This window comes from Caretta caretta, chromosome 4 (genome assembly GCF_965140235.1).
Source record: "Caretta caretta isolate rCarCar2 chromosome 4, rCarCar1.hap1, whole genome shotgun sequence".
In the NCBI taxonomy this organism is placed as follows: domain Eukaryota; kingdom Metazoa; phylum Chordata; order Testudines; family Cheloniidae; genus Caretta; species Caretta caretta.
The window spans coordinates 128,480,096-128,500,322 of NC_134209.1; the positions used below are offsets into that span (position 1 = coordinate 128,480,096).

The 20,227-nt window shown below is 41.8% G+C and overlaps 1 protein-coding gene across 3 annotated transcripts in view; it reads left to right on the forward strand.

Annotated features, from left to right (window-relative positions):
* Nucleotides 1–6,358: 6,358 nt before the first annotated feature.
* Nucleotides 6,359–20,227, forward strand: part of WFS1 (wolframin ER transmembrane glycoprotein) — a 53,745-nt gene continuing 39,876 nt past the window's right edge. Inside the window, exons 1-3 of one of the 3 annotated variants that reach the window (XM_048848920.2) lie at nt 6,411–6,494; nt 9,484–9,542; nt 9,652–9,693. Coding sequence is in view for 2 of the 3 variants with exons in the window: in XM_048848917.2 (XP_048704874.2) it covers nt 9,489–9,693 (205 nt within the window). In the remaining variant the exon portion in view is untranslated. Of the gene's footprint in view, nt 6,495–8,463; nt 8,757–9,483; nt 9,694–20,227 lie in introns of those variants that run through there. The other 2 variants (XM_048848917.2, XM_048848919.2) reach the window with 2 other exon arrangements.

Here is a 20,227-nt window from a genome sequence, read left to right on the forward strand (position 1 = left end):
TGGAGACCATTACTCCTTGTTCTGTCATCAGCTACCACTGAGAACAGTCTAGATCCATCCTCTTTGGAACCCCCTTTCAGGTAGTTGAAAGCAGCTATCAAATCCCCCTTCATTCTTCTCTTCCGCAGACTAAACAATCCCAGTTCCCTCAGTGTCTCCTCATAAGTCATGTGTTCCAGACCCCTAATCATTTTTCCTGCCCTCCACTTGTCCTTGTTGAACCTCATCAGATTTCTTTTGGCCCAATCCTCTAATTTGTCTAGGGACCTCCGTATCCTATCCCCACCCTCCAGCGTTTCTACCTCTCCTCCCAGTTTAGTGTCATCTGCAAACTTGCTGAGGGTGCAATCCACACCATCCTCCAGATCATTTATGAAGATATTGAACAAAACCGGCCCAAGGACCAACCCTTGGGGCGAACAGCAGAGTGGCTAACAGAGGGAGTTTGCCTGGGATCTGCCTGAGAGGAGGTACGCTAAGGGCTGCATTAAGGAGGCTGTGTTGGTGAGTATCTGAGTGTTTGTTGTGGGGACAGTTTGACAGTTTGACCGTGTGCTTGATTGGTGGTTTGAAAAGTGTGAATTGGGAGTGCTTTGTTCCAGGTGAGCCTTGAGTGGGCCTGACTGTATAAACCTTGACACAAGGCTTCCAAGTGGTCAGGAAAAATTGGAATCCAGGGCCCATACCTTTATCTCTGGAGGGCTATCTATACAATGGAGATAAATGCCATGATTTTCAAAAATTGGAGACAAAAATTAGGCTCCCAAATTCAAGGCATATTTATTATAGCTCTCATTGACCTGCTGGGTGCACATAAATTTTGAAAATAAGGCGGCTACTTTAGCTGTGTAAATATGGATTTAGGAGCTTTCAATTAAGCTCCTATTTCTGAAAATCTTGGCAAATATTCACATGGCTGTGTAAAAAGTTATTGTTTTTAAAGCACTTTGAAGATGAAAAGTGATCGTATAAATCTAAGTATTATTCCAATGAAACTTAATTTAGTACCAACATAGCAGTAACACTAGAGCACAACACTATAAACACCCCTCTCAATACACTCTGAACCCTGTAGTCTTCTGTTTCCATGAAGTTTTATATGCTAGTGTGACACCATGTTATTAACCATAAATCCTATGCACAGGTAGGAGATATTTAGTGATATTTTCCCATATTCTCATAGGAGCTCTTAAAATGTGGCAATTTTACCCAAGAGCCCTTCAGTACAGTATGCCCAAAGGGCATGAGATTAAAACACACAAACTGTCTCGAGAGAATTGTTTAGTTTCCTCTGAAGAGGAGGAAAAAACTGAAATGAGTTAATCTGTTTATCCGGATTCAATTGCTTCAATAAAAAGCTAAAATTTGTTCAGACTGTAGTGCCAGTTGCTCCTGAAATGAACTCTAATTTATATCAAGTTTCGAACCCATGTAAAAGTCCCAATTAAGTAGAAATAACTGATCTTTTTTTGTGATTCACCACTAATTAAATATTACTATATAAGCACAAAGTAGCAATATTAGTATATGCAGACTTCCCATGATTCCCCTTGGAATCTGATAGATGCTACAGGGGAATCATTGTAATATATACTTTTTCAGATCCTCCACGATACATAGAATAAAATCACAGGTACAGTGGATTGAGTTTGTGATCTTCATAAGTGCTTCAGTTTCTAGAGAACTTCTCTATGCTGTCTGCTCATCTTCTCCCACCTATTATCAAGTTCTGCCTAATAGCTGCTGTCAGAAGTGAATAACAGTGCCAGAAAAGGACTAAATCCTCCTACTGCACTAAAAAATAGGCTGAATGTCAGAAATATTTGGTTAGGAGCAATTCAAGCAAAATCATTCCCATAGACCAACAGAAATGAAGTGTCTAAAATATCACAAATGTAACCAAATAAAGTGATAAATTTACAGAGAAATGTAGGGATCTGAAGCACAGTCCAGAAAAAATATTAGAGCAGTGATATATACATAGAGGAAAAATCTATTGTAAAAATATATGTATGTACGTTCATTACATTGAATTAAAATTATTTAATCAAATTAAATCATGAAAAATGATTTACATAGAGATAGGAACAGTTTCATTTCTGTGAATTGTTTTATTTCTGAAAATGACAACCATACATTTGGAAATATACAGATGTTAATATTTCAAAATATATAACTATGAATGTCATTTTCAGTATGTATCACATTTTCTTCTCACTAGAAGACATTTATTTAACATTTATTGCATCTCTTCATTTGTTTAAAAAAAACAATTCATATAAGAACATAGGAATGGACACATTGGGTCAGACCAATGGTCCATCTACCCCAATAGCCTGTCTTGTTACAGTGGCCAGTGCAAACTGCCTAAGAAGAAATGAACATAACAGGGCAATTATCAAGTAATCCATCCACTGTGGTCCAGTCCTAGCTTCTGGCAGTCAGATTTAGGGACACCCAGAGCACGGGGTTGCATCCCTCGACATATTGGCTAATAGCCATTGATGGATCTATCCTCCATAAACTTATCTACTTTTTTTTAACCCCAGTTGTACTTTTGGCCTTCACAACATCCCATGGCAATGAGTTCTACAAGTTGACAGGCACTGTGTGAATGTCTTATGTATGTTTTTTAAACCTGCTGCCTATTAACTTCATTGGGTGACCCCTCGTTCTTATGGTATGTGAAGGGATATATAACAATTCCCTATTCACTCTCCACACCATTCCTGATTTTTATAGTCCTCCTGTAACACCCCTTAATCATCCTTTTTCTAACTGAAGAGACAGTCTTCTTAATCTATCTCTTTGTTTGGAAGCTGTTCCATATCCCTAATTTTCATTGCCTTCTCTGTACCTTTTCCAATTCCAATATATCTTTTCTGAGATGAGGTGACCAGAACTACATGCAGTATTCAAGATATGGGTATACTATGGATTTATCTAGTGGCATAATGGTATTATCTGTCTTATATATCCCTTTCCTAATGGTTCCTAACAGTATTTGCTTTTTATTTTATTTTATTTTATTTTTACTGCCTCTGCCCACTGAGCAGACGTTTTCAGAGAATTATCCACAATGACTCTAAGATTTTTTTTTTTCTTCTTGAGTGGTAAGAGATAATTTAGACACATCTCACTGCATGTACAGTTGGGAGTATTTTTTCCATTTATCAATATTGAATTTCATCTGCCATTTTGTCACCCAGTCTAGTGAGATCCCTTTGTAACTTTACTATCCTGAGTAATTTGAATATTTGCTAATTTTGCCACCTCACTGTTCACCCATTTATCCAGATCATTTATGAATATGTTGACCAGCACAGGTCCTAGTACAGATCCTTGAGAAACCCTGCAGTTTACCTCTCTCCATAGTGGAAAACTGACCATTTATTCCTGCCCTATTCCTATCTTTTAACCAGTTAATTATACATGAAAGGACATGGATTCCCTCTCATCCAATGACTGCTTAGTTTGCTTAAGAGCCTTCAGTATAGGACCTTTTCACAGTCTACCTGGACTCTTAGAAAGCCCTTGTGTACATGCAAAAAAACCGAGGAGTACTTGTGGCATCTTATGTTTCCACTGTTAATGTATAATATTTCCACTGTGTATGTTACCATCCTTGTTTAATGGTTCTAGGGCTTTTTTCCCTTCTTGAGTCTTGCACAAAAGGGTGTTTTAGCCTAAGTCAACAATGAAATATTCTGCACTGGCTTAGGGTCTATGATTGATATTTTTTCGCCACTTAGACAGTAAGGTAACTTCACCAATTTGCTCTGGTTTGCATCCACTTGCCGCATGGCTGCGCCTCGAAGTTTTAAGTTAGGCTAAAAAAAACACTTCTGCTCTGTGCAGATTGAGTACTTTGCAATCCCATTGTATGATACCATTAAGCCTTATTCCTGTACATAAGTGGAATTTGACTCACTTTCTAACTTTGTACACTTTCTCCCACTCAATGATTTTTTTTTCAGTTTAGAAATGCCAGCACAGAACATTAGCACTTCATAGAATGCTGCCTTCTTCAACCAGAGAAGAAAAAATACACTAAAACCTTAGCAAAGGGAGTAAGAGATATGCAGATGCAGACACCATTCTTTAATGCTGAACAGAAGGTACAGAGGTATCACCTTCATGGAGCATACTGGGGCAGGCTCTCAGCAAGCAAGAAACCAGGACAGGGGAAGATAGTAAATTAACTGTAGTTAACGAACATAGGAAAGAAAAAGCAATTAAAAGAACTTGTATGATCTTTGATATTCAAGACCTGCTCCTACTATGGTTTAAAAAAAATTTTAGGGTGAAATCTTAGCCCCACTGCAGCCAATGAGAGTTTTGTTATTAACTGAATGCGGCTAGGATTTCACCTTTTTGAGTATGTTTGCACCTCTATTTGGAGAAAACATTTCTGGGAGAATAACACACGTGCTGATGCCACTGAAATATCCAGCTGTATATCAGAAGGCACAATTTAGCTCATAAAATGAGAGATGGGGATTAGAAAACAAGAGTATGAGGGCGACCCCATTTTTCAAGGAAAGCAACACCGATCTCAGGGTATGTGTCCACTACAAACTCTACATTGGCAGCAAGCTCTGCAGTGCTGTAGCGCCATATTATAAACACAAATGGTAGGGCTACTTCCGTTGCTGTAGTAAATCCTCCCCTGCAAGAAGTGGAAGCCAGGTTGACAGACGAATTCTTCCTGTCACCTAGCAGTGTCTACAGGAGGCTTAGGGTAGCTTAAGTATGTCTCTGAGGTCCCCGTGCGCCAATTAGGTCAATTGAAGTTTTAGGTGCAAACCAGGGCTCTCACACAAAACTTAAACAACTCTGCCTCCTAAACTAGTCAAGATGTTTCTCCTCCCCAGCAGGAAGAAGGAGCTTGGTATCTGTAAATATGTGGGTGGCACTCGGATACTACAGTAAAACCTTAGAGTTACAAACTGACCAGTCAACGACACACCTCATGTGGAAGTACACAATCAAACAGCAACAGAGACAAAAAAAATAAAATAAAGCAAATACAGTATAATACTCTGTTTAAACATAACTACTAAAAATAAAGAGAAAGTTTTAAAAAAGATTTGACAAGGTAAGGAAACTTTCTGTGCGTGTTTCATTTAAATGAAGAGAGTTAAAGCACTTTCTTATGTGTAGTAAAGTTTCAAAGATGTATTAAGTCAGCATTCAGATGTAAACTTTTAAAAGAACCAGAACATTTCATGCAGAGTTATAAACATTTCTGAGTTATGAACAACCTCCATTCCTGAGGTCTTCATAAGGGTGAGGTCTTGTTAGATTATGTGCACCATGCCTCAGGTGGCACGTGCCCAGGATTCATCACCAATTTTGGGCTGCTGCTTAGATCATTAGCTTCCCTGGCCTGGGTCAGGCACTAAAGGGGAGGGTGACATGAATACTGATCCAGTCCCCCCGCCCCATGCTGAGGTTCTACTGTATATTGATGGGGACCAGGTTCGTACCTAGATAAAGCTATTATAGGGGAAGCCATGAACTACTCACTTGTACCAGTCATGTACCTGCCCACCTGTGTTTCTGAACAGACAAGCCTGGGAAAAACAAGTTGCACTTTATTGTATCTATTTGTCTGTCCCACCAAGCCCTATGGCTCACGGACACTGAAGAGCGGGCGTCAGTTCCCATACCACAGCCTTCCTGTGTGGCTTCAGTTCCCCCTCAGGAAAGTGATGCTAGGATGCACTGATTAATATTTGGGCAGGCACTAGGAGCCCCAACTGATGGGAGTTATTATGTACTGGAGATCTGTGGAAAACCGGGCTCTCGGGCTCTCTCTCTTCAGCCCTCTCTCAGGGAGGCATTTCAGCGCCACAGCGAATCTCTGGAGCCTCAACTTCGGGCGGATGCAAACTGCACCGTCTCCCTTTGGAGGCAAAGGGCCGGACTTCGCTCCCACAGTCTTGTAACGCGGCTAACGCCCCTGATTCCAGCGTGTGGGCGCGGAGGTGGGAGGGTCCAAACTTGGCCAGGGCTGGGTGAGGACGTGTTGTGCCTCGGGCTGCCCGTGGCAGGTCACGTTGCACCGTCCCATCTGTCCTGCCCCCAGCGGTTCCCAGGCCCGCTCTCAAGGCCCAGCAAGTGCAGTAACCTGCGGCCGCCTCCCTCTCTCGCTGCAGGAAAACACGCAGCGCGACTCTGCCCCCCCCCCCACGCCCGGGCCCCGCCGCACCGGCTCTGCAACGTCCCACGCACCCCGCCGCTCCCCAGCCCGCGCCGGGGCAAAGCAGCTCCCCGGGGAGCGGGGGCGGGAGCGCGGTGAGTGGCAGGCGGGCGGCCCCTGCGCGCGGCGCCGGCTGGCTGCGGCTGCGGCTGCGGCCGTGGCGGGGAGCGGTGGGCGGGGCCGGCAGCTTCCCCGGCTAGGGCAGCGGGCGCCGCGCGCTGAGTCTGCGCGCAGCCGCTGGAAGAGTCGGAGCCCAACTTTGCCGGGGACTCTGCCCTGCCGGGCTCTGGTGAGTGTTTGGAGCAGCAGCCGGAGCCTCCGGCAAACAGGGGACCCCCCCCCACCCCTCGTTCCGCTGGGCACGACCACCCCTGCGGGCTGGGTACAGCCCTCTGCCCGCACGACTCCGGGTGTTGGGTCTCTCCGTCCCTGCAGCTCTTGGGGGGGGAAATCCTACTGCCTGGCCCCCAGTAGCTTCCTTAGCTGTGCGCACCGCCCTGCCCACCCCCCTTCCCGAGCAGTGCACCCCTCTCGAGAGCAGGACTCACTGCCTGCGTCCCCCTACCTGTGAACCCCCCTCGGGAGCAGGGACCCCTCTCCAGCTGTGCGCATCCCCCTCGGGAGCGGGACTCACCGCCTGCCACCCTCTTTCCCCCCTTCTGAGCAGTGCCCGCTGGGACCTTGGACCCAGCCTCCGGCAGTGCTGTAAGTTGCATTGTCATGTCCAGCTTCTTCTCTATGAGCAGAGATCCATGATCCTCCCAGCTTCATCCATTCCCGGGGCTGCTGCTCACTGCGGAAACCTGCCTCCTAACTCTCTAGCCTCCCCCACCAGGAGGAGGCTGTGGGAGCCAGACGGTGGCAGCCCCTAAGAGGCTCTCAGTTTTGTTTCAGGGGGTGCACCCAAGAAACTGTTCTGACTGGGGCAAGCACAGCATCTGCTCTTCCTCGCCCCTTTTGAGATAGTTGCGCTGGCTCATCAGAGAGTGTGCCAAACACCCTTTTTTGGTAGGGAGTCCCAAACAATCCAGCCCAAAATTCTGTTCCTTGCATTTGTGTTCAGTATTTTACACTCCTTCCTGTCCTTTGCAGGATCACTTATTAATGCTTATTCAGAAAGTATTCTGAACATATACAAGGCTTTATACATGCTGGTTTTTTACTTGTCTTAGGACCTTTTTTAAAACTTGACCCTAACCACCCATCCCCTTTTCAGGATTTCACAGGCAAATCACAGGATGGGTATTGTCACTGGGTTTGTCTGTTGCTGAGGACTTTTAACATGAAAAGACAGTGAGAGCACATGAGAGACTGGGTCACTGAATACATACTTGTTATGTTTTGCATTTTTAAAAGGCTGCTCATGTTATAAATCACATGTAAACAAATTTGCCTATGCTACTCATAACTCTTTAGGTCATAAAAGTAAGATTTGTTTTAAAAATCCAGTTCACTTGTGTCTATGCTCTGTTTACTTTCTGTATTTCTTTCAGCTTGGACAATGAAGTCAGTTAAACTTTTGTTTATACCCAGTTTCACATTCAGATTCTTGGTGCTACAATGGCTGGGTTTTAATCACTTCAGATGAATGTTTACTTGTTTAAACAAGTCTTCATTAATACTTTTAATTTAAAAACACTTGCATTTTATAAAAACTTTGTAAAAAAAAGTTTTAATATTTGGCCTAATTGAAGATGGCAATGTCTCTTTATTTTTTTTATAGTAAGTTACGTTTTCATCCTCTCTTGGAAATGCTGGGGAGATGCTTTTCTCACCTGTTGAAGTAAAGAACTAAGAGGAAGCCCCTGAATCAGTTATGGAGAATTTAGTTAGCTGGGGCCAGGGAAGAGGATTCTTTCTTACTCCTTACTGTCAGGGATCTTACCTTCTGCCTTATTTTCCCCACCCATGTTCCCTTTTAAAGTAGCAGGGTTAAGTATGAATCCAACTAAGAGAGAACTTTCGTATCATAATGATTAAAAGTAATTCTGCTGCTTTATTGGGAAAGGTCATTTTAATCTCTGCATTTTTGTGCAACTGTTAAGGCAGAACTGTTTTAGTTATTTGTGATATGAAATAGAAGTTATAATACAGAAAGCAAGTAGTCACCCTTACTGTAATCTTTTTCTTGATTTTAAAAAAACACAGCAAGTGAGTTGTTTAAATTACTTAGTACCTTACAAGGTAAATATTAATCATATACATGTTTGTTGCTTTATGAGTTAGGATTTTTAGTTATCACTCTATAAACAGAATTTAAGTTGTCAGCCCAAATCATTGAAGTCAGTATTGATCTTTGAGACTATAATACTTTTGGGCTATGCGTTCATAGCTTATTTTTATTACACATGGGTATGCATGTTTTTGGAAAATCAAGGATTAGAAGAGGGCGTTTAATAGGCTGACTGTGTTAAAGTAGCTTCTTCAAAGTTTGTTGTGCTCAGGCTTCAAATTCAGCTAAGTCAGTTTCAGACATGATATGACTTATCACACTTCCTGCTATGAAGACACACATCCTTCTGCTTCCAGTCCTGTAAAAGAAAAAGTTCAGGTAACTTTTTTTTGTAAAGGTTACATATTTAAGGAACCTTTTACAAAATAGCAGTGACCTTTTGATCTTCATGGGGGGAGATTGTCAATGGGAATTTTGTTCCTAACTGCCCTTTATGCCTTTCAAAATGCACCCCTTAAAGATTTTGGCAAATGTTTTTCTGTAAAACAGTGTTTACTTTGGGAATGGGCAGGGAGGCAAAAGGAGTTTGCTCATTTTGGATGAAAGTCACCCCTATATATGTAAATCCGAGTTTTTTCGTTAAAGGACTGGAGTGGGGGAGTTGGAATTTTTCTTCACGACCATCTCATGGGTATGCCTCAGGGTCTGCAGCACATCCCTTTCATGATTTGAATACGAAGTGCAGATGGGCAGCCACTGTTTTTTGTATAGATATTTGTACACTGACACAGGTCAGAGAGTGGATTTGGTAGTCCCATCCTCTGATCTGCATTTCAATCAACTGTCCCATCTGCATTAAACTATTTAGAGGCAGCAGAGAAGCACTAGCTATTCCTGAATAATTCCATGCGTAAAAGATGCCTTAGCAAGCTTGCCAACACTTTTATGTTCATTCTGACTTTTTGTACATATTATCAGAACAAGAAACATAACATGTATTTGGACTTAAAGAGGTTTGCACTCTGGTTTTACATAAGATGCATGCCACGTAATTATTAGTGTGTGCTTTTTTTCTTAATTATAAATTTAACTTTTTTGCCTGCAGCTGAAATGGATTCAGATCCTGATCCTTCTTCAAGTCCTTCTCACCCTCAGCCACAGCAAGTAAGGTCTCAGCTAAATGCAGCTGCTACTGTGAGCCATAGTGAGAGTAATCAGAAACCTGGTTCACCTTCAGGAGATTCATTGTCCTCTGCAACTTTTTCCCCATTAGCTACCAGCCATTCTAACAGCAGGGAGAGAGCTGAAAGAAGTGGTGAGTCTGAAATACTAATTATGCAAGATTGGCATATTCTAAAATCAAGACATTAGAGGTATTGTTGCAATAAACTCCTATACTTGAAGGGACATCTTCAATTTGAAAAATACATTCCTGTGTGAATTTTTTTATGTGTTATAAGATGGAAGATGAGAGAGACATTTTTTCTTTTGTTTTGTGTATAATTGTCTGTTTTCCCTGTGTATTTCTCTTTGTGTTCACACAGCAACAAGAAAGAGAGGGAGGTTTTTAACCACAAAAACTAATAAGGGGATTCAAGCACAAAGGCAATACAATACCATAAACTGCTTTTAACTGACTTCTTAAAATTAACTAGATTACACATTAGAGCGACAATGAGGGTGAGACAATATCTTGTATTGGATCAGTTTCTGTTGGTTTTCCTCTCGGGGCCAAAAGACCAAACACATCAAGACACTTGATCATAGCCTTTAATAGGCTGAGAGGCTACTTACGCTTTATCTTAGCTCCGAGGAGCCAAGTGAAAGAGACAAGATTTCGCGCTTACACAGAGCTCTTTTTCAGGTCTGGGAAGGGTACTCCGATGTCACAGCTATATACAAGATTAAGTGTAAGGGGTTAACACATGTTGCAAGAAACCATTCAAGGTGAGGTGGGCAGTTAACAACTCTGCCTTTGTAGGACAAAGGAGGGTTAGTGGGTTACAGATTGTTGTAATAAGCCACAAATGCAATGTCTTTGAGTCCACGATTTTTAGTGTCTAGCAAAGTTATGAACTTAGGCTCTCAGGCTCATCTTCTTAAGGTGTTGTGCAGGTTTCGGTTGAGGATGACTTTTGAGAGGTCTGATGTGCAGTGATTGCTCTGTGAAAAGTGTTCAACCATGGGCAATATGGTGGTTTTGTCTCTTATTTTTCTGTATGGGTTCATCTGAGTATAGTGATTGCCTCGCTTCACCCACTTAGTTGTTGTTGGGGCATTAAGTGCACTACAAGGAGGCACATCACATGTTGTGATAGGCATGTGTGGGTGCCCCTATGCTCTTGAATGAATTCACATGGGAAAATGTGGATGGGTCAGTAGGTATGTAGGAGTTCTGATCAGAATTCATTGATAAATTTTTAAAATCAAGATGGTGCTTTCAAGTTGCATGGAGAGAGTCTTAATTTATTAAAAGTAATGGAAAGTGAAGGTGCTCTCCCCATAGTTCCTGGAATGAGACGTGTCCATTTGCAATATTCTGTACCCCTGAAGTCAGATTTTAAACTTAGTCTGGGATCTCACACCTGCATACCACACCTCTGTGTTCCAGACTTAACCAGTCCACTGTGGTTTTTTTAAGCTCTTTTAAGTATTTGTAGGACTTGGGCCCAGATTTAAAATTTTTATTAAAGCTAATGTTAAAAAAAAAAAAAAAAGTAATACATAGGTTGAGAAAGGAGTGTCTGTACATCTGGGTATAGTCACTCCTAATACATAGATTGAGAAAAGAGTGATTATACCCAGATGTACAGACACTCCTTTCTCACCTATGTATTACATAATTTTTTTTTTTTTTAACATTAGCTTTAATAAAAATTTTAAATCTGGGCCCCAGTCCTACAAATACTTACATGCTTGCTTACCTTTACGAAGTGAGTAGCCCTATTGAAGTCTCTGAGATTATTCATAAGCATAAATCTAAGCACCTATATGTGTGTATGATTGGGTTTCCCGGTAGGGCCTCAGTCCTACAAACTGCTGCTCTTTCTTGTTCTGGGTTTAAGATAGAATTCCATATGAAATTGGAGTGATTTAAGTGTATTAATAATCCCAGCTCTAAAATAGTCTTGAATTTATCATATAGAAGTTCCTAGAGGCCTTAATCAGAAAACAGGGACCCATCGTGCTAGGTACTGTACACACAATAACAAAAAAGACCAAAGAATCTGTGATCCATGTAAGAGTTTACAATCTAAGTAACTAACCTTTTGCTTCTCTAACTTCTAATAATTTAAATTATTGGTTCCCCAGAGTGCCACAAAACATAATTTTAAACAAATATATCTTTGGTTTTATGTCAATAGTTTTCAGATTTACAATTTTCACCTAATTAGGGAGGGGCAACTCTGGAATTAAGGCAGTTCTCTTGAGCCAATGAGCAAATTTTGGGGGAAAAAATGATTTGTTGAATTCCTGACTTTCTAATTGCATCCTTAATATATCATTATCAGCTTTCTAATCTCGCCCACTAATAAAGTAGTACAGAGCTGTTGAAGAATTGACACTTTTGACGTTAATTACATGATTATTAAGTTAGGATTAGAGCTAGCAGATACTTGTTTCCCCTCTCTCTCATCCCCCAGTTTCCTAGTACTTTTCAACATGAAGAAGAGAATAGCAACAATGTGAGAAATGTGGCATTGAAATGTATCATGCTTTGTTATAGTATCATTTTAAAACAGAAACGCATGGCTTCTACTCATGAATTATGCAAAATTATGAAAATATATACCTGCTATCAATCTACTGGTACTCTGTATAAAGGATGCTGGCAGGTATGATATTCTCCCTCTCCAGTCAATCTGGGTAGTTTCTGATTCTGTATAAATGTCTACTTTTTTAAAATTCTACTAAACCCTTTGTCTCAATTACATCTCTTTGCAGGCCGCTCAGTATGTTGACAGTGCATTCTGTTAATTTAAAAAAAGCATTTACTTTTATTTTAAATATGTTGCTTCTCCATTTTATTGAATGTGCCCTTGTTCTTGTATTATGAGGATAAACAAAAGCATCTGAATAACCTGTATAATAATTATTTTGTATACTTCTATCATGTTTCTTCTCTAAATTATGTATGTTAATCCTTTTAACTCTCCTCATTTTTGAAGTCCTTTTTCAATGCTTCTAATCACTTTAGTCACCCTTTTTTCTCTTTCTTTTACGATTCTTGAGATATGAGTAAAACTGAATACAGTATTGAGGGTACGGGCATACCATCAATTTATACAGTAGTAGTATGTTTCGGTATGTTTCTTTATCCCTTTCATAACTTACCCCAATATTTTAAACATTGCTGAAGATTAAGCATCTGTTTCCATTGAACTGTCTGCCATGATGGCTGGGTCTTTTTCCTGCATGATTGATTACGTTTAATTTAGGCAATGTGGCTGTGTATGTCAAATTATTTCATGCACTATGCATGACTCTGCATTTTTCTACAACGAATACTACCTACCATAATACTGATTCCTTGGATTTTGGGGAAGGAAAATCCCCCGCCTCCTCCAAAAGTACCACCAAACATACAACAAAACCCAACCTAGAGCCTTATTTGAAACAGGGCAATAAAGTTCCTCTTCTGCCCCAACCTTGACACATTCAAGTTGAAACATAAAATAGGGATATGGATAGAGTTTTAAAGAGATTCTGGTTACAAAGAAGAATAGGTTACTCAAGATGCATTAATGTTTTTTGCAAAGTAGTAGCACTGAAAGAGAAGGTATTCCCAGTGGAGAAGGATGGAAATCAGAATATCTTAAAGTTGTTTTTAAGTGGAGAGTTGCTATGTTGCTGATGGGCCAAGGAAGAATGAGGAATCCAGGCTGTAAGTAGCAATGTTGAATTACATATTCTTTCTGTTTTTGAAAGGAAAAACCCAGGATAGCAGGCTCCTCATGAGGGGGCAAAAGTTGACTTTTTACTTGAGTGGATTAAGGAGTCGGTAACTTGGAGCAGCTGCTGTGTGTCATTAATACCTTTTTTGGTGGTGACTGAAACTGTGAACAGGTAGAGGAGAATGGAAAAGTCCACCAAAGTGTCATTCAGAAATATATGTGGAGCTGTTTATTGTAGATAACTTTTAATAATTTCAGTGGATTGTCACTGTAATTCCAAATGAAATAGTTAGAATTTGCAAAATATTAAAGGTATTGACCACTTTCAGCTGATTCATTACATATATTTTACATATTTCTGTCAACTCTACAGACTTAAATTTGTAGTTGGAGTGATTTAGAAGCAGTAATTTCTATGAGTGGTAGTTACCTAAAGACTTATTTTGAGGAGGGAGAATTTATATACTCTGGTTCTTTTAAGAATGCTATCTTAAAACATGGTTACAGTATCTCAAGCTCTGTATACTTTGATAGTTTGGTATAAACATATTTGCACTTGTCTGGGATGGCCTACATAACTCCCTTGTGACTCTAGCACTTCCATATGCTTGCCAGTAAAATTTTAGAGCACATCTATTTAGCTTAAAAAGAGAAGATTATGAGATGACTTGATTAGTCTATAAGTGTCTGCATGGGAAACAAATATTTGATAATAGACTCTTCAGTCTAGCAGAGAAAGGTAGAACGTTATCCGGTGGCTGGAAGTTGAAGCTAGACAATTTGAGACTGGAAATAAGTCATACATTTTTAACAGTGAGAGTGAGTAACCGTGGAACAATTTACCGAGGTCATGATGGATTCTCCATCACTGACAATTATGAAATCAGGATTGGATGTTTTTCCTAAGAGATAAACTCTTGGAATTATTTTGGAGAGATTCTGCAGCCCATATTATATAGGTGGTCAGATTAGATGATCACAGTGGCCTTGGAATCTATGTATCTGTGTAATATATTTTCCCTAACTTCATGTGTATATGCTATGTTTAAAGGTATAATAACCTTATGGAGATGTCAAGAGAACTTGTGTGTTCTGGGTAACCTCTTTCTCTTGATCTAGGGGACACTCCTGCAAGGTGCTGAGCACTCTGCCCCAATCCAACAAATACTTAACACGTACTTAACTTTGAGAATACAAATAGTCCCATTGGATCAAGCTCCTGTGTTGAGGGATTTTGCATCAACAAGTCATGCAATTTCTCAGTTCTTCTATTAACCTGCTGTTACGGAATCTGTTTGCTTTTTGAAGGGTTTTGAAATAGTTGATTTCACAGTAGGTGGTAATGATAACATGAGGTTTCTTTATATAAATCAGTACTGATTTGAATGTAAACCTCAACATGCAACTGGCAGAGACTCAGCAAACCTAAAGCATAGAGTCTGTTTTCAATAGAGTAAACTTTCTCGTCCCACCTCCCCCTGTCAGGAATGGTTAAAGTCTTTCTGGAGAGCACCTGCAGAAATAGGTTTGTGTATAAATTAGGAGTGGGAGAAATGGTACTGCCTGAATACTAAATAAAAATCAGAGTAGTTAACTTTCTATCGATTTAGCAAAAAATGTGCCTTGACAGGAAATTTGTCAGTGAATGATGTGCGTATGTGATTGATTAAGGCTTCTGGAGCTTGGAATCAATGAGTCATCTGTATACGTGTCTGCAGTATACAGGAAAGCTAGTAACTGCTTAAAGCAAAAACAGTCCTGGCATTCCTCAGAATTGCAAGAGGCGGTAAAAGTACACAATACCTTGGAGAACATGGGAATTGGCTACAAAGACCAGTCTGGACCCTCCATCCCACTTACGATAACTTTTATGTGGTAGCTTGTAAATCACTTTTGACCAGTTAGTACAGCCGTCTCTCTGAAAGGATGTTGACTGATAACCTCCCTCCCCATTAATTATAGGACATTAATGATAGGGCTTGAAGAAAGCCAGAGAATGGAGTGAAGCAGACTGTCTTTGTGCATATTCCCTTGCACACAGCAGAAATACTTACCTGCCATGCCCATTGTGTTCCACCGCTCAGCAGGGTTTGAGGGGTCTAGTGGGCAAAGGGGTGGGGATCTGAAAGCAGTTTGTCTGGGGAGTTTGAAAGGATTTTGAAGACGTTATGGCTTTAGGGTTTAAGAATTAGGTGATGCTTCATTCGTGTATTTGGTCTTACAGGCATTTTGCTTATTACAAGTCTGTTAGAGAAGAGAAATAGGGTTCTGGAATCCTGAGCAGTCAGATGAAGTCAAGACTATAACAGGCTTCAAAAAAGAACTAGATAAGTTCACGGAGCATAGATACATCAATGGTTATTAACCAGGATGGGCAGGGATGGCGTCCCTAAGCCTCTGTTTGCCAGAAGCTGGGAATAGGCAACAGGGGATGGATCACTTGATGATTACCTGTTCTGTTCCTTCCCTCTGGGGCACCTGGCATTGGCCACTGTTGGAAGACAAGATATTGGGCTAGATGAACCTTTGGTCTCACCCAGTATGACGTTCTTAGGTAGTGTTTGTACAAATTGAGAACCCTGTGAATGGGAGTTATCTCTTACACAATGCTTGTACATATATTTGGGGTTCTACACATCCTTGGAGGAGTCCAGTTATTGTGTATATTTTACAGAAGAGTTAACTTTATAAATTGTTGTGACAGAGGCCTGGGCTACACTTAAAACTTAGGACAACATAACTACAGTACTTGGCAGAGTGAAAAATCCACACCCCTGAAAGCTGTAGCTATGGCCGACATAACCCCTGGTGCAGATGCAGCTATGTCAATCTAGCTACGGTCACTTGGGAAGCTGGAGCCCCAGGCCCTTTAAATCACTACTGGAGCCCCGGGGCTCCTGGCTGCTGCTACCGCTACACCAGAACTCCGACAGCAATTTAAAGGGCCAGAGGCTACGGCTGCGATAGCAGTGGCTGGGAGCCCTGGGCCCTTTAAATCACTGCTGGACCCCAGTGGTAGCAGTAGCACGGCGGCGGCCGGGGGCTCTGGTGGTGATTTAAAGGGCCGGGGCTCCGGCCACTGCCAGGAGCCCTGGGCCCTTTTAAATTGCCGGGCCCTGGGCAAGCTGCCCCTTTTGGCCCCCCTCATCAGTGGCCCGGCCGGTATGGTCGGCTGTGTACCAGCTCTTATGGGTATGCCATACTGGATAGTACCAACTTACTTTCACCTCTGGGACCAGGATTTTAGACCTGGTAGCGTAAATGTCAGTGGCTTAATATATATTTGGAGGATAGCATCTCCAAATTTAGTTGCAGCCATTTTTCAATTATAAAATTTATATTAATTCCTCTGGTAATTCCCGTCCCAAAAGATACTTATGCTTTTCATTTGTGGAGTTAAGTATCTTTGACAACTATAGCATCTGGAGGTAATTTTATAGAGTAAAACTTTAAAATGTTGGGTTTTTTTGCAAAGGGTGCGGGGGGAAATAAGTTTCTAGTGTTTCTTTGTGTTCCTCTATCTGCCCTACAAAATCTTCTCATTACACCACAAAAATTAAAACATGGGGAGGTTTTGAGACTGGCTGATGCAAGGAGCATCTTCAAGACAGGGATAGTACAAATGTTTTAAGAACTGTCTATTTGAAAACTGGATCCAAATATTTGCCAGTGAAGCTGACTGAGAATACTTTCTTTCACTGCTGCCAAAACAGCATCGGCTACTCCTCAAAAGTGAAATGAAATTCCAAGGTCTTGTTTTTTGTGGTGTGTGTATTCTGAGATTTCTGGTAACTGACCCAAATCAGTACTATTCTTTTAAGGTTGTAATCTAACCATTAATCATTAGGGTGTAATAAGTTCCAGTGACTTGAAGTTGGAAAAATCAAATTGGATGTGACGCAGTTTTTATCCATGAGGGTAATTAAGTGGTGGAACTTACCACATTGATCATCATGTGGAATCTTTAAAATGAGTTTGTGTGTCTTTCTTAGAAAGATGCTCTATTTCAACTGTAATTCAGTACTATTCACTTATGTAATAAGAGAGAATAATTCCCTCCATTTCAGGAATTACTGAAATTGTGTGTTGTGCAGGAGGTCAAACTGGATCGTAGTTGTCTCTTCTGGCGTTAAAATCTATGAATGTATGAGAGGGATGTCAGATTTATGATCTTAACTATTCAAGTGTTTGGATTTCTTAAATTCTGTAATAAATTGCTAAGTAAAAATTATCCCTTGTTTTAAATATTTTGTTTTATGGGCTATATTAATGACTTATCCCAACCCTAGAATATAGAGATCAAGAGTTTGGTGAGGGATATTTCTGCACAAAGAATCTTGTGCAGAAAAAGAAGGCATAGCTGTTTTTTTATAATTATAGTTGTGTGTGTGAATTATTTTAAATGACTTAAATGTTCATTGTACAATAATAGCTCCACTGGAAAGAAATGCAAATTTTTCTTGTAATGCCTTTAGAATCTTGCTTTTTTTGATAACTTTTAAAATATGTAGACTATATGATATCACCGCTTTCATTTTTCCACCTACACACTTTTGTACTGCTCTCCATGATTTATCCTCACTTTGTGGGGATGAAGAAGTTGCTCCCTTTGGAGCTTAATATGATCTGATGATTTGCAGTTGTGGTGTGACTAAGACTCTTAACATAACTACAAAGACACTACTGCTCCTGGAGAAAGCGGGACTGAGTTTCTAGAGTTTTAACAGCCCTGTCAGTGTGCCCCTACATGATACTGACAATGGAATATCTGACAACATTGATCACGAAAATACTTTATTCACAGTATTTTTAAAAAAATATTCCAAGCTTCATTTGCCCAACAAATTGAAATGCTGCTTGAAAGGTTACACTAGCCATGCATTTTATGGTATTAAAAGGCTTTATATTACATTTTATTTACCGGTATGATTAGTATTGTCTGTTAAGCTGCTTTCCTTGTGCTTTGACCTGGCTTCTGAGACTCCTGGTATTCTGAGACTCAGTGCTATGGGTTTAGTGTAAACGGTAGCCCATAGAACTAGCTTTCGCATTTTATTTTACTTAGCAGTAATGCAAGAAACCAACAGGCCCATTTCCTGTAAGACATTGGCTTAAGCAAGTTAGCATAAGGCTTGAGACCTATGAGCTTCAGCATAGATAGATGGCCAAACAGTTGCCCCAAGGTTTTGGGGAACTGGGAATAGAGTGTTTAAGGGGGAAGTTTGTACATAATGATACCAGGCAACAGCAGAAACATTAAACTGATACCAGGCTTGGATATTTTAGGATAAAATTGTTGGCAGATGCCCACCACAAATTTGCTTTAGTGATTAATTGACATCTGTGGTAATAAGGGAAAGCCATTAATATGCTAACCTATAAGATAAAGGCACCCCAACATTATTAGAGTGAGGAAGTTGGATGTGGAGATGGGAGGCTGGGCGTCTGCATGAATATTCATGACAATCATCCATAGGCTCTATAATAGACCAGGCCACCATGTAGAGGGAGTCGATCTTCGGTTATCAGGTAGGTCATTCTGGATCTGGACCACTGGACTTGATTGGCATGCCAGGGACAGAGCGGGTCTTTTCTCTCTCACTACCATATCCCCAAGGAAGCATGTGAGTATATAGGTATATGAGCATATGCCAGGAATGATATCAAAGATATCACTAATTCTGTATTACTGCTATTTGTTTATATGGTTTGGAGCTTTCTTGTCTTCACTAATTGTGCTGATTGGGCTTGGCTTTGCCCTCAGTGTGAGTGTTGTTGCTGTACACGATGGGGCTCCCCACCAAATATTGAATTTGTTATTTAATTCTGTTGTGTCTGTTTCCGGGACTAGAACCGTACTATCCCAAGCTCATTAAATCAGTATTAATCAGCAATCAAGAATAATTATTACCACTAAAGAATCAAGCTACAAAACGTATCCTACATGTGCTGCAGTTACACCCTCCAACTGCAGTGTGGACATACCCTACCCTTCGTTTGCAGTGTAGACGTACCCTAAGACCACGTAACATGGAAGCTGAATTTGTGGAATTGCAATATGATAGTGCACCTTTATATATGGCCTTGATATTGCAATGAGATCTGCACTGACAGACCCGTGCCTGCACAGAGCTCAGTTGAAACCAATACTTTTTTTGCATGGGTGGGTTCAAGAGTCTACCCTCATGAATGAGCAGCTAGTGCAGAGGTGAGCAAACTATGGCTCGCGGGACCGTCCTGCCCGCCCCTGAGCTCCTGGCCTGGGAGGCTGTCCCTCTTCCCCCACAGCCACGCCGCCGCGCGGCGCAATGCTCTGGGCAGTGAGGCTGCAGGGCCCGGCCTGAGCCCGTGCTCTGTGCTGCGTGGCGCTGCTGCCTGTCCTGGTGCAGCCCTGCCGCCAGCCACTGGTGGTCCAGGCAGCACGATAAGGGCGCAGGGGGCGGGTTGGATAGAGGTCAGGGGAGTTCGGTGTGGGCAGGGGTGTGGAGAGGGTTTGGGGCAGTCAGAGGGCGGGGAACGGGGGTTCAATGGGGGCAGGGGTCCCGGGGGGCAGTCAGGAAGGAGAGGAGGGGGTGGATGGGGGGGGTCCCGGGGGGGGCAGTTAGGAAGGAGGGGGATTCAATGGGGTGGTGGGGGGCAGTTAGGGGCAAAGGGTCCAGGGGTGGTCAGGGAGAAGGGGTGGTTGGATGGGGCAGGGGTCCTGGAGGGGCAGTCAGGAAGGTGTGGGGGGGGGTTGGATGGGGCAGGGGTCCTGGAGGGGCAGTCAGGGGGCCGAGAGCGGGGGTGGATGGGCAGGGGTCCCAGGGGGGCTGTCGGGGGGCGAGAAGTGAGGGGGTCTGATAGGGGCGGGGGCCGAGCTATGCCTGGCTGTTTGGGGAGGCACAGCCTCCCCAGCCGGCCCTCCATACAATTTCAGAAACCCAATGCGGCCCTCAGGCCAAAAAGTTTGCCCGC